This window comes from Scylla paramamosain, chromosome 46, assembly GCF_035594125.1.
Source record: "Scylla paramamosain isolate STU-SP2022 chromosome 46, ASM3559412v1, whole genome shotgun sequence".
NCBI classification, from domain to species: Eukaryota; Metazoa; Arthropoda; class Malacostraca; order Decapoda; family Portunidae; genus Scylla; species Scylla paramamosain.
The window spans coordinates 9,228,358-9,250,857 of NC_087196.1; the positions used below are offsets into that span (position 1 = coordinate 9,228,358).

Sequence of the window (22,500 nt, forward strand, 5' to 3'; positions counted from 1 at the left end):
AAAAAACAAAAAAAATAACAGGAACATTGTTTGTTGAAAGTCACTCTTGAATGAAAGACCTTTTGAATTTCTCTTTTTTTTCATTTATTTTATTTTACGAGTTTTTGGAAATGCACAAATTTTTGAAACGTTCTCTGATCTTTAATTTCTGAGCATTTGTTTTGTTATTTTGTCATTTCTTTTGTTTGTTCATGTTTTGTAGTAGCAGTGGATTGACAAAGGTGACGGAAGACTGAGTTATCCGATTACTTGAACACCGGCCCAGCTAGTTGTCTTTGGGTGGGTTTAGGTTAGGTTAGGTTCAGTTAGGTTGGGTTAAATTGTTTTCACTAATTTAAACCAAACTTAATCTAATGATTATTTGAAGTTATATTAGGTTAGGTTTGGTTAGATTTGATGAGATTTAGTTAGGTTAAGTTTGTTGATTTGCCTAATCTAAACTATTAAATTCTTTCCACCAAAACTTACATTATATTAGATTAGGCAAAGGCCAAACCAGACCAAACCAAACCAAACCAAACCTAACCTAACCCAACCCAGCTTAACCCAACCCAACCCAACCGAAAAATAATAAAGCTGGCTGGTGAAAAAAAGGACAAAAAGGAGTTATCCCAAGCATTATTAATCCTTTCCAGTTATTTGAAGTAATCCTTTCCATAAAATATACAACGACAAAGTTAGGATATTTTGCGAGTCCCATTCTCTCTCTCTGTCTCTCTCTCTCTCTCTCTCTGTCTCTGTCTCATCGCTCAAACCTCATGAAGATTGAAAGATTTAGAATTTTGAATATATATTACTGTTTGTGAATACTACTACTACTACTACTACTACTACTACTACTACTACTACTACTACTACTACTACTACTACTACTACTACTACTACTATTACAAATAACCTTACTCTGTTTCACTCCTTTATCATTCAGAATATGCATTATCTACTACTACTACTACTAGTACTACTACTACTACTTCATTCCAGCCTCTAGTTAAGTAAATTTTCATATTCCACTTATTTTTTTAAACTTAAGCATTCCCATTCAGTCATTCCTACTTATTTAAGTGTCCCTTTTAACTTACATTCCTTCCTTCTCCTCTCTGTTATTCTTCTCTCTCTCTCTCTCTCTCTCTCTCTCTCTCTCTCTCTCTCTCTCTCTCTCTCTCTCTCTCTCTCTCTCTCTCTCTCTCTCTCTCTCTCTCCCCTGTTTTTGTTTTGTTTTTCTGTTTTTTCTTTCATATCTTTCTCTCTCATCTCTTTTTTTTTTTACATTTTTTCTCATTTTATTTTTCTCTATCTCTTTGACCTCTTTCATTCCGCGCTGTTATTTATTTTTTTGTCTCTTCTTTATCGTCCCTTTTTCTTCTCTTTTCCACATTCTTTTTTGTCTTGTCTTTATTCCTGACCTTTCGTTTGCTTCTTTTTCACAGTCTTTCATTCAACACAGCGTTTACATTTTCACCTCTCTCTATTCCATCCTTCACTCCTGTTTCTTTATCTGCTTTCATACAACAGTGTCGCAATTTTATCAACATCTCTCCCTTTCATCACAGCTCTCACTTTTCCTCTCATTTCACTGCTGTAGAAGTCACAATTGGACCAGAGTTAGGAATATGCAAAGAATCACATTTCCTTGTCCTCCTCTTCCTTCCTTCCTTCCTTTTTCCTCAAGTCACTCATCCAAACTTCAATATTTCAATCTGCTGTTTTGTTTCCATTCCTTCGCTGTTTGTGGTGTTTTTCGCTCCCTGCAGTGTCCACTTGTTCCTTCCTCAGCATTTAGCGAGTCCCGTGGCAGGGAATTGTGGGTATTGTGTCTGTGGGGGTAAAAAGATGCTATACTGTGTTTTTAGCCAGGTGAGGACACAAGGGATTAGTAACACTGTAGCTCTGTGTTGCAGTGTTACCATCTCCGTGTCCTGCCTCACTGTCACTTGATGCAGTTTAGGTGATAATACAGTTTACTTAAATTTTACTTGATAGTAGTGGAATGAAAAGAAGAAGAGGGGAAGGAAAGGTGTGGATTTCATAAACAAGTGTAGATGTTGATCACCCATTGCTAAACAGGAGGAAGGAACAAAAAGATGAACACACACACACACACACACACACACACAGAGGAAACAAAACACAAGGAAAATAATGAGAAAAAAACTCAAAAACACATACAAAAAACAAAAAACACCACAGGAAAACAACAAAAACAAAAACAAAAAACACTACAGGAAAACGAAAAAAAAAACTGCAGGGAAACGAAAAAACCCACAAAACAAAAAAACAAAACAAAAACCACAAAAAAAAAACAAACCCAAAACATTTCACCTCAGATCTTTACAAACTTGATCCTTCTACCAACCCCCTTGTCCCTCCCCGCCCCCAGCCCCTCTGCCCCCCGTCACCCCCTCTGTGATATGGTTGTTTCGCGATCCAGGGTGTCTTCAGCTTGTCTTGGCACTTGGAAGGCACTGAAGAAGGGAGTGCCACTGGGTCGGATGTAGTTAATGAATACTGCTTGCGTCATTAACTTGCTGGGTTCCCGAGAGTTTTGTTGCCCCATCATGGCTGAGGGACTTCAATAGGCCGCAGTGGAGAGTTAGGTTTCTTTGGGGTTTTCAAGGGTGTTTGGCGGGTTCTTATTTTTTTGTGGGGGGAAGTTTAATGTATTTATGGGTGTTTTCAAGGGTGTTTTTTTAGGTTTCAAGGGCATTTTCGGGGCTTTCAAGGTGTTTTTTTATTGAACTGGGTGTCTTTGAGGTTTTCAAGGTGTTTTGGGGTTCTAATGGGTGTGTTTTCAAGGTGTATTTTAGATTTCAAGATTGCAGTGGTAGTTTCAAAGGTTCTAGTGGAAGTCATTGGGGTTTACAAGGGGCTTCAAGAGTTTTAGTGCAGGTTGTAGAGGTTTTCAAGGATTTTTTTGAGTTTTGTGATAGTTTGACAGGCTGTAGTGGAAGCTATTGAGGTTCTCATGATTCCAGTGATAGTTTCAAAGGTGAGAATCATTAAAGTTCCCACCATTTTCAAGGACATTTTCACAACCACAACAAAACTCAAGCACATGACAGCGAAAAAACACCCTTGAGAACCTAACCTAATTATCCCTGTGGCCTCTGGAAGCAGTCATGGTGAGGGGGAACAGTCTAGAGAACTCTGGCCTCTCTCTCTCAACTATTCATTGTGTTAGTGTGTGTGAGACTGACTTATCTTGGACCAAAGCTTGAATTATTAGAGTGCCAAGTATGCCAGCCCTCAGAAGTGGTGTCTGTGAGATTTGTGTGTCTAAGGGGGAGAAAGAGAATTAGTGAAGTCTTTTTGAGGTTTTGGGTATTAAGAGAAGAGATGTGGTAAAGTGAAGGACAGATAATTAGCGATGTATCCTAGGTTTGTGTCTAAAGGGAGTGAAATAGTGAAGTTAATGAATTGTTTGTGAGTTTTGGATATAAAGAGAGAGATAATTAATGAAGTGTGATGTCTAAATAGAGGGCAAGAATTGATAAAGTGACTTGAGTATTGAGTTTAAAAGGGAGAGAGAGAATTAAAGTGTCTTGTTTGTGTCTAAAGGGGAAGAAAATTAATTGCTTGTGAGTTTTAGGTCTAAAGGAGAGAAATAATGAAGTTCGGAAGAGAATTAGAGAAGTGTTTGTGAGATTTGGGTCTAAAGAAAATTGTTTGTGAGTCTTGAGTGTAAAGAAGGGAAATAATAAGGTTAGGAAGATTAGAGTAGGAAGAGAATTGATGTTTTGATGTGTTGAAGTGGTGTGGCATTGTATTGACCAAGGGAAAAGTGATGTGTGTGACTGGTGGTGGCTAATGTGCTGCTACTACTACTACTACTACTATTTCAGTCATCTATCTAAATATGTATCCACCATCACCACCACCACCACCACCACCACTACAAGACAAGAGACAAACACTCAAGCACCCACATTTTTTTACCTGGCATGTTTCAAATCAACAAACAGCACCACTTCTCAGGGCAGCCGTACAGAAAAGCACACAAAAAAAAAAAAAAGGAAGGAAAAAGAAAAAAACAAACAAGCAGAGGTTTTATTATGCTAGTTTGTGCGTCTGTCTGTGTGTTACTCAATTCCGTAGCGAGATATAAATATTCCGAGATCGACAAAGTGTTTTATATACCAGCATTTCGTTTGGCAGGTTTCAGTAGAGTGTGTGCGCGTGTGTGTTTGTCCGCGCGCGTGTGTGTATGTGTGTGTGCATATGTGAAGTATTTATCGGAGCTTGCATTTCTTGTCTATACTTTTCACTTTAGCCGTCGCCCTTATAGTTCTTAAATCTCGACGCGCTGACTTCACGAGTGTCTCCGGTAGTGTTGCGCATTGTTCAGTGTCCATTATGATTACTTGAAGACTGTAGTGGCTGGACGAATCTTTTGTTTACCCGTGTGAATAACTGTTTTCATTACCACTTGAAGACTTATTATGAAGAATTATTTCCTTGTGTGAATAATTACATAACTATTATTATTACAACTTAAAGACTGTAATATGAACACAAACTTTTTTTTATATATATATATTTTTTTTGTTCCCTGTGTGAATAGTGGATATTGTCATCAGTACTCAAAGAAAGACTGTTATGAAGACAAACTGTTTTTCCTGTGTGAATAACTGTTATTATTATTACTACTCAAAGAAGGACTGTAGCATGAACACCAGCCATTTCTTTTCCTGTGTGAATAACTGTGTCACTATTATTATTACTTAAAGAATGTAGGAGGAAGATGAATTGGTTTTTTGTCCCCTGTGTGAATAACATTGTAATTATTATCATTATTAAGAGACTGGTGATCCATTTTTTCTGTGCAAATAACGATGTAATTGTCGTTATTTACACACCATTAGAAAACAAGCAAACTTTTTTTTTCAGTGCAAATAACCGTGTAATTATGACCATTATTACTTATATTTACAGACACTTAGAAGACAGGTGAACACTTTTCCTTCTGTGCATTACTACTTAATGAAAAACTGTAGTAGGAAGAGAGACAAATAATTTTTCCCTGTATGAATAATTATTACTGTTTTATTTAAGACTGTAGTAGCAAGACGAACAATTTTTTTATTGATCTATTTTATTTCTTTTCCTGTGCATAACTACTAAAAGACTTGTATTGTAGCAGGGAAGCAAACCACACTATGATTTCCTCCCTCTGTCCAAATAACCATCATCACTACCACTACCACCACAACAATAACAAACAAACAAAAACAAACAACAACAAACAATGACAGTTCCGTTCGTCCATTTGTTTGTGCATCCGTTCCTTTCATTTAACCTTTTTTTATATTCATGTTTACTCTTTATTTTTTTATCATTATTATCCTTTACTTCGCTTGGCTCAAATTCTTCTATAGACAATCTACACAAATAATTGTAAATATTGTAGCAGGGGAGGGACCCATTCTTGCCTAGCACCCGCCCCGCACCCCCTCACCCCACCCTTCATCTTCTGGGGCAGGGAGGGACAAGGCTGGCTGGGGATGAGGAGGAGAAGGAGCAGGAGAAGGAGGTGGAGGAGGAAGAAGAGGAAGGAGGAGGCCCAGGGGAAGAGTGAAAGCAGATTTTGGTGTGTTAAGAGGAGAAATGAAGAGGAGGAGGAGGCCCAGGGGAAGAGTGAGGCTAGATTAAGGTGTGTCAGGAAGAGGAGGAGGACAGAATCTAATTAGGGTGTGTTTCAATACAGTTAAAGATGTCAAATATGGTCATAAGACAGGAAAGATACATTTTAAAGGGGCCACCAGTCTTATTGCTCTCGTTAGATGATGGAATGTGTGTGTGCGTGCGTGTGTGTGATATAAGGAGGGTTTAGGGTACGGGACGCACACACACACAGATTAAGATGAGAAGAGATGCAGTGAAAGGGTCACCAATGTTTTTGTGAGATGAAGAGTTATTGGTGAGAAAAGTTGATGCAGAGAGAGGCTACACACACACACACACACACACACACACACACACACACACACACACACACACACGGGTTTGTTGGCATTGTGTGGTGTGATGCAGGAGTGTTTCAAGAAAGGCCAGACACTCACACACCCAGTTTATGACGTCAAAATATTAAGTGTTCACCAGCATCTCCCCAGCCCTCCTCTCCCTCTCCTCTCCCAACTCTCACCAAATGATACATGACGTGTCCTCTTCTCTCTCACTCCGACTCTCCCTCTCCCTCTCTCTCTCTCTCTCTCTCTCTGGTGGCGAGTGCTTAGTTAATAATAATAATAATATTAATAATAATAATAATAATAATATTAATGCCGATAACAATAATAATAATACTACTACTACTTCACAAGACAGTTTGGAAGCGAAAATCTGTGTGTGACTTAGAATAGTTTTGTTAAGATAACCCCCAAAAATACCACCCCCTCCCCCCTTAACCCCCTCCGCAACCCCCCCCAGATTCTGTCGCTGTGGGTCTAAATGAGAAGTTTAGCATACTCTTCCCCCCCATCCCATATCCCCCCCACAGGCTACAGATGGCCAACTCCCCCTCCCTCCTGCCCACCTCTCTCCCTCCCATCTTAGGGACCCCCAGCAACAGCCCCCCCTCTGCCCCAGTCTCTGTAGCTGTGGTGTGTGTGTGTGTGTGTGTGTGTGTGTGTGTGTGTGTGTGTGTGTGTGTGTGTGTGTGTGTGTGTTGCAGTGTCTGGATACATTGTTATCATTATTGTTTTTGTTTTGTTTTGTTTTGTTTTGTTTTTGTGTGTGTGTGTGTGTTTGTTTGTGTCATTATCTTTGTTTTTTCTTGTTATTTTGTTTTGTTTCATTCATGTTCATTTGTTATTATTGTTATTATTATTATTTTACTTTTTTCTTTTCTCGGTAGTTTCTCAGTAACAATAATCATTCTCTTTCTCTTTTCATTCGTTCATTTATCATCTCTGTTCTTATCATTCATCTTATTCATTCCGTTTTTTCATCTTTTCATTCTCATCATTATAATCTTTTTTTAATCATCTCATCTTTTTGATCTACTTTTTTTATTAATTTCTTGAGTTTTTTTTTATTTAATTAATTTCTTCATTCAATAATTAGTGGTGTGTTTTGTGAATGGCTGTGTGATTAACTTTATTATGTATTTTTCCTTTCATTCATCTTGTTTATGCTCTTATCTCCTCTTTTTCCTCTTCCATCTTTATCTCATTTTCTTCTTTCTCCTCTCTTCCTCATTTGCCTTCTCTTTCTTCTCTTCTGTCTTCTCCTTTTCTCAATTGTTTTCTTTCCTTTTCTCTCCTCCTTGTTTTTCTCTTCTCTTTTACTTCCAACTCTATTTGTCATTATTATCTTCACTTCCCATCCTTTCTTAATCATCAGTTCTTCTCTATTCCTTCCTCTTTCTTTCCTGTTTTGATCTATCTTCTTGCCCCTCCACATTCATAATTCATTGTTAAGTCACCCACACCTCATCAGTCAGTCAGTCAGTCAGTCAGTCAGTCAGTCCAACGTATCCTAATAACGATAATGATAATAATTTACAAGGAAAATAAAAAAGATGTGTAACAAGAACAATATTAAAATGCAATTAAGTTTAAGCTTAGGAAGAAAAAGAAGGAAAAAAAATATAACAAAGATAACTAGTATTTTAAAATATGGATTAGTTTGAATTTAGAGGGAAAAAACAATAAAACTAATATATGTACGTATGTATGTATGTATGTATATATGTATGTACTATTTCTATCTGTGTAACAACGGTGGCTATTTTTAAGACACAAATGACCATCAGTTTCAAAGCTGGGACATTCAAAAGTTAAAATTCGAAACCTTTTTTACATTTTCAAAACCTGAATGAACATCAGTTTCAGGATGTCACAAAACCATAAAAAAAAAAAAAAACATTATATGACCATTTTAAAAAGTGTAAATGAGTACCAATTTCAAAGCCAAGATGCTCAAAAATCACGTCGACTCAAAACAGGAGAATGTAACGTAGCAGAGATGACGAGACGTGATGTGTCGTGACGTGACAGACTGACGCCAAAGAATCACACTTCCCATCAACCGTCATTAGGTCGTTAGTGTGTTGCTAGTCGTTTAACCTCTAACGACACACTTAACAGCCTCTAGTCAGCCTGTCTGAGTGTGTCCACCTCCCTCACACACACACACACACACACACACACACACACACACACACACACACACACACACACACACACACACACACACACACACACACACACACACTCGCCACCCACCACTAGCTAATCTTTCCTATGTACTTCGGTTACACAAGCCTTGTTGAACCATAAACTTATATATAAAGATCTTTGTGTTTTTTCCAGTAATAAAAATAAATGAAATTTTCGATATTGCATCATTGTTCAGATTGGGAACGGATTGTCGTGTATTGCTGATGTATTTGTGTGTGTGTGTGTGTGTGTGTGTGTGTGTGTGTGTGTGTGTGTGTGTGTGTGTGTGTGTGTTATGCACTAATCTAATCTAACTTCAAAATGTGTTCATGTTTTTTTCATTGTATAAATTTTCTCTTTTTCAGCAAAGTTTATAATGTTCGTTGTAGAAAAATGTGTGTTTTGTTTGTCATATTTGTTTGAGTTTGTGTGTTTGTGTGTATGTTTGGTGTATGTATGAGAGAAAAAGAGAGAGAGAGTGTGTGTGTATTTGAGAAAGAAGGAATATGCGTATGTGTCTGTATATGTGAGAGAAACAAAAAGAGATAGATAGAATGAATACGTACGTGTGTGTGTGCGCGTATATGGTTTGAGTGTACGTATGTGTGTGCTTTATCTAGGAACCACATCACACATCACACACATCACCACAACACCACAAGAAACAGAACTATATATAAGTCATAATTTGTGTTGCATTACCAGGTGTTGTGAGGTGAGTCATTACATTATAACCTTCACTGTAAAGAGTATTGATAATAGTGTAGATTTATTGTATTACCTTTGTTACAGTGCTATATTATTATTATTTCTATCTATTCTTCAGTTTAATTACCTTTTTTTTTTTTCATTTTTCTTTTTTTTTCAGTTTCATTTTCTTAGTCATTATTTTTTTCTTTTCTATATTTTGTTCAGTTCTATTTAACTTTCTTCCTCTTTTCCTTGCATCATTATATATTTTTGTTTTCATTGTTTTGTTCTCTTTTCCCTCCTCTTTTGTTGTTTTCATTGTTTTGTTCTTCTCTTTTCCTTCCTCTTCTGTTCCTTTCTTTATCATCATATACGTACATTCCTCTTTGTATCTTTCTTCTCTTTACTCTTCTTTTCTTTTTCATCATCAACATAATTATTTCCATTGCATTCTTCCTGGTTATCTTTTTACTTTTCTATTTCTTCTTTTATCAATATGACTGTTTTCCTTGATCGGTACATGTGTCTTTCTTTCTTTTCATTTATTATCTTTCACCATCAGCATTATTATATTCCTTCTCTGTTTATCTTTTCCTCCCCCTTCCTTTATTCCTTTTACTATACATTATCATCATCACCCTTTGCATATATTCCAAGTATTTATTTATCTGCATATTGCCTTCCATTTCCTTATCTATCTTTTCATCTTCATTATATCAGACATTATTTTACCATCAGTTCTACTTAAACTACTTTTTCCAACCCACTCTCTCTCTTTCTCTCTAACAGGAACAAGAGAGAGAGAGACCGGATCAGACAGAACGTGCCTGCATCCCAGTGAAAGCAGGAGAGGTGAGAGAGAGAGAGAGAGAGAGAGAGAGAGAGAGAGAGAGAGAGAGAGAGAGAGAGAGAGAGAGAGAGAGGAAAAAAACTGGGAAAGATGAATGAGTGAATGAGTGAGTGAGTGAAGGGAGAGATAACCTAACCTAACTCCATCACCATTACAGTTAATAGTCTTTGCCCTGTCCTACCCTAACATTACCCCCAGACACTTATAGCTTCAGTAATACGGCCATACAGTCTTGTCCTAACCTAGCCTGTCACCAGCACAGTTAATAGCCCAGTCCTAACTTAACCTAATCTACCCTAACCTAATCTGCTACACTTAGACAGTGGCCGGGAGAGAGCAGCAGCAGCACCAGTAGATTAGTAGCCGCCGCCGCTGCCGCCGCCACCGCCGCCACAATGGGCAAGCAGAACAGCAAACTCAAGCCAGAAGTGTTGGAAGACCTGCGCTCCAACACTGAGTTCACAGGTGTGTGTACGAGTGTGTGTGCGCATTTACCTAGTGACATGAGGGAAAGGAGCCTTGCTGGTACTGCCCTGCCTCTATCTACTGTCATCCATCTTGGCCTCGAAGATGTGATAACAGTTCCTACCTGCACCACACCCTTGTCTGAACAGTTCCACATGTCCACTACCTTGAGGAACTCTTCTTTTTGATATCTCTATAAGTTTTCTTTTTCATCTTCTCTCCATGACCTCTAGTATCAGAAAATTGTTCACTTCTTCTACGAGTTTCCTTTTGCAGCTTATTTCCCTGTCCCCATGCATCCCTTGCATCCCACGTCACAGAAGTGTTTTTTCCAGCTATTCCAGTCCTTTCATTAGTCTATACTGCAATTAAGTCTCCTCTCTCTCTCTTTCTCTCTTTGTTCCAGTGTCAATTTTCTAGTTTCTTTTGATACATCATACTGCTTAAGCTTGGGAACATCTTCATTGTGTGTGTGTGTTTGTTTCTCTCCTGTTTTCTCTCCTCTATTCTTTCATTTCTTTACCAGTTCCTTTCTTTTCATTTCCTGACCTCCGTAAAGTGAGGGCAGGTACTTTCTCTTCCCCAGTGTTGTATTTCTCTCCCGTTCTCTCTCCTCTATTCTTTCATCCCTTCCCCAGCTCCTTTCTTTTCATTTCCTGATCCCCATAAAGTGAGGCAGGAGTACTTTCTCTTCACTATGAGGGCCAAGGAGTGAGAGTGTGTGTGAATGAGTGTGAATGTGAAGTGTGTGTGTGGATGAGTGTGAATGCATTGTGTGCCTCGTCTTGGCTGCCACCCTTTTCGGAGATGCCTTGGTACGTGTATTCAGACGGTGTTGTGGTTCCAGACTCCGAGATCCAGGAGTGGTACAAAGGGTTCTTGAAGGACTGTCCCACGGGTCACCTCTCTGTGGAGGAGTTCAAGAAGATATACGGAAACTTCTTCCCTTACGGCGATGCATCAAAGGTACGTATGGGGGAGTGTGTGTGTGTGTGTGTGTGTGTGTGTGTGTGTTGTAAGGAGTGCTTCTTTATTGATGTTTTTATTATTTTTTTTATTATTATTGCTTTCAAGATCAGCTTAGGGCAAGTAAATTGAATGTGTGTGTATGTGTGTGTGTGTGTGTGTGTTGCAAGATTGCTTTATTTATTTATTTATTTATTATTTACTTTTCTTTCAAGATTGGCTTACTAGAGAAAAAAATATGTGTGTCTGTGCGTGTGAGTGTTTTGGTGAGATACAAGAAGTATTTGTTCTTTTTTTTTTACTTGTTTTATTTCTTTTGAGACCAGCGTAAGTGTGTATGTGTGTGTGTGCTTGAGTGATTCGCTTCCATACTTCAGTTTTTCTTAATTACACTCTCAGTAAAGTTTAGTTCTCATTACATTAACCTTCACACTGAGGCGCCCTTCACACGGAGTCACCAAGGCGGCACCACCAACTGTGTTTTGGTGGCGTGATAATTTTCTCCAGCCTCACAAGCTTGGCAGCACACAAACGCTTTGCCTTGACACAAATCTTGCCGCTCCAGTGTGGTGACGTCGTGTGAGGGGGGCAGGAAGTGGTACAAGATATTTAAAAAAGTAAAGAAAAAGTAGATTTCTTTGTTATATTCACATATTTATTATATCAGTTCAGTTTATACAAGTTGTGTGTTTTTTTTAGATAAAAGTTTCAAAGTACAAACCTTTTATTTTATGGTTAGCCAAAGTGTCAGAGTTACATGACTTGAAAAATAGTTGTGTGTCTTTCAGTATAGCCACTAACACTGCATATTAACTGCATATTAACAAGTTTGCATAGGTTAATAATGATTTCTAGTATCATTTTGATCCCTTCAATGATTTCTAGTACCATTTTGATCCCTTCAAGTCAAAATTTAAAAGTACACACCATCAAACATAGTCAAAATCAAATAAAAGTCTTCATTATAGCTAACTAATCTCTATTAACAAACACAAACAGAATAACAATAGCATAATCTTCCTAGCTTCTCTCCTTTCCCTTGCTGTGAGTGCGTGCGTGTGCGTGAGTCTGAGTGTATGCGTGTGCGCGCGTCTGACCCTACATGGGCTGCAGGACGCCACCTCGGGTCAAACCTCCGTCCCTCTAACCCCTCATGTGCTGCCGGACTTAACAGCGTCACAGCTTAGCACAGCATCACAGACTCTAGTCTAGTTCCAAGCTGTAGTAGTATTGTTCTGCTGACTGACTAACAGGGCTGGTGTTGCTGGGGAGGGTGTGTGTGGTGAAGGTAGTAGTTGCTGTAGTGAACCGAAGATAATCTTTCATAAAGCACCCCTGAAAAGCCCGATAACCCTTTATAAGAATCCTGGAAACCCTAAGAACTTTCACTGCAACTAGTCAGATTATCACTAGAACCATAATAACCTCCTTTAGAACCCTGAAAACCTCAATAACACACACAAGAATCCTGAAAACCCTAAGAATTTTTGCTGCAGTCAGTCAAACTATCACTTGAACTACAGAAGTACTCCTGAAAACCTCAATAACTTCCACTGCAGCCTGTCAAGTCTATCAAAAATCACAGAAAAAAAAAAATCCATAAAAACCAACAACCTTGAGAAAAAAAAATTAAAAAACCCAATCACACCTTTGAAAATCCCCCACAAAAAAAAAAAAAATAAATAAATTGATAAATAAATAACTCCGCAAGAGCCAAAATAAAAAATAGCACTGTAGAATCAACAAGAAACTTAAAAAGGCACCATTGAAAACCACCATCAAAAAACCCCAGCAACCCTAAAAAATAAATAAAAAATAAAAAACACCCACAAGTAAAATCAAACCAAAAATTAGCCAAAACACCCACAAAAACCCCAAAGAGAATCCAGCAACCCCAAAAAATAAAAAACCCACCCACAAGTCAAAATGAACCCAAAACTAGAAGTACAGAGAATAACAGACGCTGGGAAACACTTAACACAAACCAGCCAGCCAGCCAGCTCACTCTCAAGGGCCGTACTAACCCAGACTTGGGGGATCCGGACGAGGTTTGACTCTGCCACGTACAACCAGTCATCACTTGCCCTCCCAAGCAGTTTGCCGAGCACGTGTTCCGGACCTTTGACGCAAACGGAGACGGAACGATCGACTTCCGGGAGTTCCTGTGCGCCCTGTCCGTCACTTCAAGAGGCAAACTGGAGCAGAAGTTGAGGTGGGCCTTCTCCATGTACGACCTCGACGGTAATGGATACATCAGCAGGCAGGAGATGCTGGAAATTGTCACGGTAGGTTGGCGGATGGAGGTGACGCCAGGTTAGGGTTATGGGAAGGTTGTCACGGTAGGTTGCAGGACAGGATGGGATGGCAGGTTCGGTTAAGGTGTGGTGCAGTGCGGTGCAGTGGGGTTAAGTTAGGTGTTATGGGAAGATTGTAATGTTAGGTTGCAGGACAGGTTAGGGGTGTGGTGTGGAGAGAGAGAGAGAGAGAGAGAGAGAGAGAGAGAGAGAGAGAGAGAGAGAGAGAGAGAGAGAGAGAGAGAGAGAGAGAGAGAGAGAGAGAGAGAGAGAGAGAGAGCATGTAAACTAGATGACAAAGATCTCTGAATTCAAAACGAGAGAGATGTAAGACTTTGTAAGGATAAGTGACAGATAGACGCCATTAATAGTGACAGAGGCAAAGGACACAAGGGAGTCAAACAAACACACAGGCACTTTCCTGCTGCCAATCCTTGACCACCTTATCGGCACATTGGGAACATGTCAAGACTTGTGTAGCATTGTCTTGTCCTTCAGCCCCTCCTGCTGACAAAAAATATAGTTAATGATATATTTATGATAGGAAATGGAGACAAAATATTATTATGTATATTAGGAGTCAATGAATATAATCAGGTTAATGCAGAGTCATGAGGGAGCTTTAAAGATTAGACGTATGGATGAGGTGGTCAGGTGGAAAAATAGGCAGGTGTGTTTCATACAGGGACTGCCACGTGTAGGTCTGATGGCTTCCTGCTCCAACCCTTGTGTTCTTACTTGTGTACTGCTTGTCCTTCTGCTGCTGCTGTTGACAAAAAATATATAGTTAGTGATTTCACTGTGTTTTGTGATAGGAATGGGGAGAGACACAAGATCATAATGTGCCTTAGTTAAACTGATAAAAATATACACTCACTCAATTCTTATTTAAATTTTGACAAGAACTGCATTGTATTATGATGTTTTCTCTTTCAGTCACTGAATTATAGCAAGACTGAGTTTAATTTATGTGAAAACTGTATGAAATAATGAAAGATGTAGTCCTCTAATGATTGATGCAGTCTTCTTATACAACAATGCACACAAAACTCAAAAAAACTACACAAACTTTTTTCGTCAGTTTTAAAACTGCCTTGAACAACTTTTTCCATATCTTAAACCTCCCAAAACAACACCAACTAGCCTTTTACCATCTCAAAGGCCTCCCCAAACTAACCCAAACTATCTATCCAGCTTTTGAAAGCCGTCTTTCATCCCAGACTAACCTCGCACAGCCTTCCCCATCTCAAAAACCTCCCAAACAAACCAAAACATCTCAATTAAGAACCCGAACTAATGCAAATACCTCAAAAATGCCCACAAATTCTCTTTCCTGACATGAAAACCTTCCAACCTACACAGACTTCTCAAAAACACCTCAAAAAACACCCAAACACCTCAAAACATCATAAATACTCATCCAGACATGTCAGGCACTCCCACAAACACTTCAGACACCCCAGATTAACCCTTCTGTGTCCCGGCAGGCGATTTACAAGATGGTTGGGTCGGTGATGAAGATGCCTGAGGACGAGAGCACTCCAGAGAAGCGCACGGACAAAATCTTCCGGCAGATGGACAAGAACAAGGACGGCAAGTTGAGTCTGGAGGAATTCATTGAGGGCGCCAAGAGTGACCCCTCCATCGTGCGTCTGCTGCAGTGTGACCCTCAGTCCTCACAGTGACCTCCCTCCGACTGACCTCCCTCACCCTGACCCCACACCCCCCCACAGTAACTGGAGAGAGAGACGGGCGGCCATTTCGTCCCGTGTCCTCTCTCTCTCGCCTCTCTCGTCCTCGCCCGCCCAAGCATTCCTCCTTCCTGACCCAGATTCTCCATTTGTATGACTCCTCTGCCTTCCACACGTCTGGGGTCCTGCGTGGTGTCCTGCGTGGTCCCCCTGTGGTCCCCCGTGGTCCGTTCTAAGGGTTCTGGTCCCCTGAGTGACCCGTGTGTTGGTCTGCTGGGGAGGGGAGCCGAGGAGACGTCACCCAAGGTTTTCTAGCGTAGAGGTACTGGGGACATTTGAAGAAGATGTCTGAACCTTTTTTTTATCCATTCAATGTCTTGTCCAGCTGTTGTGGAGCCTCGCTGGGGTGTGTGGCCGGACTCCTCCAGGGCGGGACTGCCGGCTGGGCGGGTCAGCGGACTAACGGACAAACAGACGCGCCCGGGGTCCCACACACGCCGCTAGCACAAACGTTTCTTGTCTGGTGCTTGCCGCGGGTCAGCACAGCTCCTGGTGGTGGGTGCTGGGTTGGCGGTGCCCCTGTCATGCTCCCTGTGCCACTATGGGGGTCACCAGGGGGTTGCCAGGGTCACCGCCCCCATCCCCCCAGGCTGTGCTCGGCCCCGCGGTGGTTGGCTTTCCTTCCTCCGTTGTGTCCTGAGTCTGTCATCAACATACCATTTATTGTATATGTATTCCATCTCTTTTTTATTTTCCATTTATTATTCCTATTGCATGTTTATACAAGCAGGTGTTTGGTATATCTCTTTCCCATAACTCCCTCGATTCAAACACTCCCGGCCACAAACAGGGGGAGCTGCTATAATAATAATAATAATAATAATAAACTCTAACGGATTATAAATATTTTGTAACTTTTAATATTAGACGACTTGCGTAAGTACTGGTAATGAGCTAATGTTGCATAATGACTAAAGGTGTATTAACTACTGTATACTAGAGCCAGGAGCTGACGTAGCGCGTTACTTAGACACCACACAGCTGCAGCGGCGGCGGCAATGGTGGCAGCGGGGCGCAAGGGACAGACTGCCGCAGGAAAGAAAGGTTCACATCCCAGGAAGAACAAAGGAAATGTGTGTCTTTGGCTTGTAATGGGAAGGAAAGGTTCATATCCCAGGTGAAACAACAACAAGGACAGTCTAGTTTTGTACTGGGGAAAGAAATTTACACATCTCAGGAAGAACAAGGATCAACATGGGTTATTACTGCCAAGAGAAGTCCAAAGAAGATTGGTTATTATTGCTAAGAGAAGTCTGAGGAAAATAAAGTTACTGTTGTTTTGTATCCATTGAGAAAAGGAAGCTACAGATCCCAGGAAGAACAAAGAATAAGAGAGGTGCCAGTGTCTTGTTTGTACTAGCAAAAAAAAATGTGAGAGGTACCAGTGTCTTCTTTGTACTGGCAAAAAAAAAATGTAATAGTTTATTTCCCAGGAAGAAGAATGAAAGAGTTACTATTAGTTTATATTATTGAGAAAAAAAAGTTACAATTCCCAGGAAAAACAAAGGAGAAAGAGAATTACTATTGTCTAATTTGGCCTGGGAAAGATAAGGTTCACAGCCCAGGAGGAACAAGGAGTTAGAGAGTTTCTGTTGCCTTGTTAGCACTGGGAAAGAAAAGTTACACATCCCAGGAAGAACAAGGATTTAAGAACAATGTCACAATATGAGCTAGCATTAAAAAAAAAAGCCACAAGTAACAGTTCCACATTGTCTAAAGTATAACCCAAGTAACTAAAAAAAAAAAAGACACACATTTGTCCCTTACGTCCCTTGTCCACCAAAGACGCCTCAAATATATAACAAATAAAAAAATCAACACTATTTTGCTGATGAACAATAATCATAATGAACGCAAAAACCAACTTTAGCTAACGCATAATAATAACCAAACCAATACACGCAGCAAAAAACACACACACACACACACACATGGAACGACAGACAGACACACGCACGGCCGCTAAATAAAGACAAAGAGAAGAGAGAGATAAGTACACCTCATTAACAGTGCTTAACATGATTCAACACGTTCCTCTTTGCTTATCTGTTGTGCTTGTAATCTAGAGGGCAACACTGGGCCTTATCCATTCATTGTCTTGTCAAATTTATACACTACATTCATACACTAAGAAGCTCCACAAACACAAAGTCTCATCAGAAATTTGTCCATTTTCTTTTGTTTTTTAGTGTATTTTATTTATTTATTTATTTACAAGACGGTTCTTTCCCCACACAAAGTCTCATTGGATATTTTTTTTTATTTTATTTTGGTATTTGTTTTTCCATATAAAAACGTCAATTTTTTTTATTATGTCAAAGATCTTTTTTTTTACCCCTTTTTATATCTAAAGTCTTGATAGAACAATTTTTTTTATCCAGTCTCATTAAAAACCTAACATTGTTTTTTGATTAATACAGAGACTTTTATCTTTTCATCTTTTGGAGGGGGAAAGTTCAAAAAGTTGGTTCAAAGACGAGACTGCGAAAAAAAACAACAAAAAAACTTAGGTCGACTCGTTAGAAAGCAAGAAAAGATTTGGTTTGGTGGTGCAGTAAGCATTTCTTGGGTTATGGGACCTGCTGGCATGAAAACAAAATATCTTGTGCTTGTTGGAGTGGTTATATATAAAGTTAAGGTGTGTTTTTATCCATTGTTTTTCCTTGTGTTTATTTCCCTTCCCTCCTTCCCTCAAACGCCTCATGTCTCGCTTCACGCCTTGTTTTTTTTTTTTTTTCTTCTTATTTTTCCCATTGTGTGCTGTGTTTTTTGTATCAGTTTTATTCTGTTTTATTCCATTTATTGTTCTAGTGTTTCTCTTTTTTTCCCTTTTGTCTTTTTCTTCCCTGTTGTGGTGAAATTTTTTACTCTCTTTTCTTTTCTATTTTTTTTCATACCTTCCTTTCTTTTTCTTCCTCTCATCATCATCTCATTATTTACTTCCTTTACTTTCCTTCCTTCCTTCCTCTCTTTATCTTCTCTTTATTTACTTGGTTTCTTTTCTCTCTTAATCTTCACAAGTCCTTTTCTTTTACTCTCCTCTTCTCTTCCTTCTCCTCATCCTTCTTCTCTTCTTTTCTGCTTCTATTTTGTGCTATTGTTCTTGTTTTCCCTTTCCCTGTTATCCTCTGCCCTTTCCTCTCCTCCTCCTCCTTTTTTTTTATATACTTTTTTTATTTTTTCTTCATAATTCACTATACATGAACTTTTTTCCTCAGGTATTTTTGTTTTCCTTTCATTTCTTTCTTTCCAGTTACTCCTCCTCTTCCTCCTCTAATCCTTTTTTTTATTCCTCCTTTTGTCTTCCAGATCTTCTAATTTCTTGTGGTTCTTTGGTCAATCCTCCTCCTCCTCCTCCTCCTTGTCTTCCTTAGGTTATCTTGATTGTTACCTTTTCCTCCTCCTCCTCTCTCTCATTTCCTCTAAATCTTCCTTACTCCTCCTCCTCCTCCTCCTCTACCTTCTATTCTCCTTCCTTATTTGGTCTTTCAATTCTTCTCTCCTCGTCTTCCTACTTAAATCTACGTCTTAATATCTTCCCTCCTCCTCCTCCTCCTCCAGTGCTTATGTTTGCTTCTTGTTTTCTGTGGAGCCATTTCCCGTTTTCTTTGTCCTCAGTTGTTCTCGTGTGCACAAAGTCATCGCCGTCATCGTCACTCTGTTGTTGATGACGGTACGATGTTGTTTAGGTTTACTTGGTTTAATTGGCTTTTTTTTTTTTTTTACTCTAATTATTATTATCTCTTTTGTCATGTGGGGGTTGTATCTTGAAATGTTGTTAATGAAAGTGTTTATAAAGTTAGTTTTTCTTATTTTATTTTCTTGATTTTGTCTTAAGTTTTCATATATTCAAAATTGTGTTTTCTTGATTTTTTTGTTTATTTGTCATTTTTTTTGTAAGTTTTCTGTATTTTTTTCTTATATTTTTTTTTAAGTTCATAGGTTTTCACAAATTATCTTTCCTTGTACCTTTTCTTGATTCCTTTGTCATTTTCAGTTTTCTTTATATCTTTGGGTAAAATTTTGTAGCTTTCCTTATTTCTTTTTTTATTTGATAGTTTTTCTTAATGGTGCTGTTCAAGAAATGATTCTGTTGCATTCTGAGCACTTCCTTTTTTAATCCATGAACTATTATTATCATTATTAAATGGAGATAAGTGAAAAAAGTATTCCTTCCTTCATTATTATCTATACATTAATAATATACATGTTTATACAATGATGTTAAAAAGTTGGAAAAACAAAAATGAAAAAAAATCTTTGATGATGAAAAAAAATAATAAAAAAATCTGCTATTTCTTGTTTCTGTTTCTTTGCATAATAATAATAATAATAATAATAATAATAATAATAATAATAATAATAATAATAATAATAATAATTACTTATGCCCCCCAAAATAAAAAGTTATGTTGACTTTTTAAAGAAACCAATCAAAATTTTTCCTTTCCTTTTTTTTCGTTTATAAATACATCTTTTGAAACATGAATAAAATCCTTCCTTATCTTTTGTATGATGTCCTGATGATGACGGTGATGGTAATGGTGAAGGTGATGACAGTAATGATGATGGTAATGAAGATAATGGTAGTGGTGATGGTGACAGTAACAGTGATGGAAACGATGATGAAAATGAGAAGACTTGAATAGATCATTTTCTTTCAGTCTTTTGATGATGATGATGATGATGATGATGATGATGATGATGATGATGATGATGATGATAGTGAGTAGTGATGATGATGATAGTGATGATGATGATGACAAACAGAAAACTTCCCCTATATAATTAATTTGTCGCCATTTCTTTAGTCTTGACAGTGGTAATGAATAAAAATAGTGATGATATAATGAAACAGCTTAATTACAAACACAGAAGGAAAGAGAAGAAAGAAAAAAACAAAAAACAAAAAAAACGAACAAAATATTTATACTATTACTGCTGTTTTAGTTTTTCACTTGGGGGTTCAGGAAATTTTCTAAGCTAACCTACATACAGTATTGTGATCATTGCTGCTAATATCAACAAATTTTACCTCCCTGTACTACTCCTACTACTACATTAATATTTGAAAGGTTTGCACAAGTGACTTTTTATATATATACAATACATACGCCAATATATCTCCCTTTGAAACGCCTGCCTACCGGGGCGGGCGTGTGGCTGTGCAGTGCCTCTGTTACTACTACACCTGTTTGTCTTCGCAGGCTTGGAGAATGAAAAATGAAAACAAGCCTTTATTAATACACTCGACTTGTTTTTGCTGGCTGTTTAAACATTTACTACAGTACATTCTGATTGGCGTTCGTTCTTTCGCTCTTTCCTGGTTACTTCTTCACCTGTTTATCTTTGGAGGCTTGGAATGAATGAAAAAACAAGCCTTAATTAAGATACTCGACTTATTTTTGCCGACTACTGCTCTGACATTTACTACGGTACATTCTGATTAGTGTTCTCTGTCTGTTCTTAATTCGTATGTCTGTATCTCTCCCTCTTACGCTTCTGTTGGTCTAGACAAGCACGAAACAAACAGACTCGTGACGTTTTTTTGCCACCAACTGTTCTGACGTTTTGATTAGTCTCTCTCTCTCTCTCTCTCTCTCTCTCTCTCTCTGCTATCTGTTTCTTCTCATTTTGGGTGAATTTATAGATTACAGCATCTCTCTCAAAGACCATTGTGTGTTTTCTGATTTGGTCGGGTTTATATCTTTGTGTTTTTGTTACGTACTTCTATTGGAGTTTGTTTTTCTTGGTCTTGCATGGTGTAATCTCACCTAGCCTAACAAGAAGCTCAATTGACCAATCATATCATTGCTGTAAATTGTTATTATTATTTATTAACATTTTTTCTAGCCTGATTAAAATAATTTAGTCTTCTCACTGAACAGATGCTAAATTAACCTAGCATACAGTTGTTGCAAATTGTTGTTATTATTTATCAACTTTTTTTTACATTGTTCAACTTTTCCTCAGTCTAACCAACTTTCGGTAAATATATATATTGTTGTACATACGTTTTTACTATCATTATTATTGTTGCTGTTAATATTTTTAAGTCTAACCTAACCTAACCTAAACTAACAAACTTAACACTAATTGTTACAACCCAAACCATTCCATAATATTAATAATAATAATAATAATAATAATAATAATAATAATAATAATAATAACAATAATAATGATAAAACAGAATGACTTAATTGGAAATGCACAGTTTGGTGAGACAAGAGAGAGTGACCGTAATTCTTATAATAATCACTGTAATTCTGTAACCTGTAATTACTGAGTCATGGCATCTATCACATCAGCACGACATGACCTGACATGACACGACCTGGCCTGACCTGACCTCTTCCCATTTTCTATGACCTCTCTGTTCAGTACAAGGGTGCCAAAAATAAATACATACATAAATAAATAAAAGAAACTAAATTGCCAAATATTCCATTAACAAATTTACACAAAATTAAAAACTATTTCTTTAATATTTCCTTAAAAAAATAAATAAATACATGTTAGTGTTACTTTGTACCAGACAGACAGACAGACAGACAGACAGACAGATAGACAGACAGACAGACAGAGAGGCAAACCAACAAAATGACAAACAGACAGACAGACAAACATCAAAATGACAAGCAGGCATACAAACCAACAAACAAACAAACAAAACTGACTGACAAGACGGTTTCAATTGACACTTAACTTCTCCTCTACTTTTTTCCCTTACTCACCCCAGCAAGCAACTTTAGCCTGAGTTAGTGTGGGGGGGGGAAGGGCGTGGGATAAGCCGCCCCTCCCCACCCCTCCCTTCCCCCCTTCCTCTGCTGGGTCAAAAAATATATTAGAAAAAGAAACTGAAGCACAAAAACAGTCTTGCTTTTTTTGGAAACAGAATGAAGAAAACAAACAGTAAGTCTCTACATTCAAAACCAAAGTTGATGTGTTGTCCAATTCCTTCTTGTTGTGTTTTCCTGTGCGACGATTCATGAAATAAAGAATACAGCAACAAGAAATATAACACTGTTTTATTTGTCTTGTATCCCAGCATGGCAGAGCAACAACTAGCTTAGGAAATAAAAAAAAAAAAAAATGGAAGAATGTAGAAAAATAAAAACAGGAAGAATGCAAGGAAAAAAAGGAAAACATTGAAAACTTAGTGTGCCTTGATGAAACAAGCCAAAATTTCCACTCCATGAGAACAAAAAGGAAAATAAGGTAAGAACAATAATATAACAGCAAAAGAACAAGTAAAGAACATGAAAATTAGAAAAGGCCATTGATTATAAGGAAAAAAAATAACCTGATGCTGTGCCCTCAGT

The 22,500-nt window shown here is 38.2% G+C and overlaps 3 protein-coding genes across 17 annotated transcripts in view; 2 read left to right on the plus strand and 1 right to left on the minus strand.

Moving 5' to 3' along the window:
• Positions 1-8,334, plus strand: part of LOC135094553 (neuronal calcium sensor 2-like) — a 90,036-nt gene extending 81,702 nt beyond the window's left edge. For all 3 annotated transcript variants that reach the window (XM_063994747.1, XM_063994746.1, XM_063994745.1), the window contains one exon: positions 1-8,334. This exon is cut by the window's left edge and continues 936 nt beyond it. The gene's annotated coding sequence lies outside the window, so the exon portion shown is untranslated.
• Positions 1-22,194, plus strand: part of LOC135094552 (neurocalcin homolog) — a 133,628-nt gene extending 111,434 nt beyond the window's left edge. For all 3 annotated transcript variants that reach the window (XM_063994742.1, XM_063994741.1, XM_063994743.1), the window contains exons 3-7: positions 9,639-9,701; positions 10,019-10,164; positions 11,012-11,130; positions 13,227-13,415; positions 14,912-22,194. In XM_063994742.1, coding sequence (XP_063850812.1) covers positions 10,095-10,164; positions 11,012-11,130; positions 13,227-13,415; positions 14,912-15,109 — 576 coding nt within the window. In that variant the 5' untranslated portion in view covers positions 9,639-9,701; positions 10,019-10,094 and the 3' untranslated portion in view covers positions 15,110-22,194. The remainder of the gene's footprint in view (positions 1-9,638; positions 9,702-10,018; positions 10,165-11,011; positions 11,131-13,226; positions 13,416-14,911) is intronic.
• The window catches only part of LOC135094551 (uncharacterized), a 76,522-nt gene continuing 67,633 nt past the window's right edge, over positions 13,612-22,500 (minus strand). For 3 of the 11 annotated variants that reach the window (XM_063994730.1, XM_063994729.1, XM_063994728.1), the window contains 2 exons: positions 14,060-14,190; positions 13,612-13,928 (listed from right to left, as the gene is read on the minus strand). The gene's annotated coding sequence lies outside the window, so the exon portion shown is untranslated. Of the gene's footprint in view, positions 13,932-14,059; positions 14,191-22,500 lie in introns of all 11 variants that reach the window. The other 8 variants (XM_063994739.1, XM_063994740.1, XM_063994736.1 and 5 more) reach the window with 8 other exon arrangements.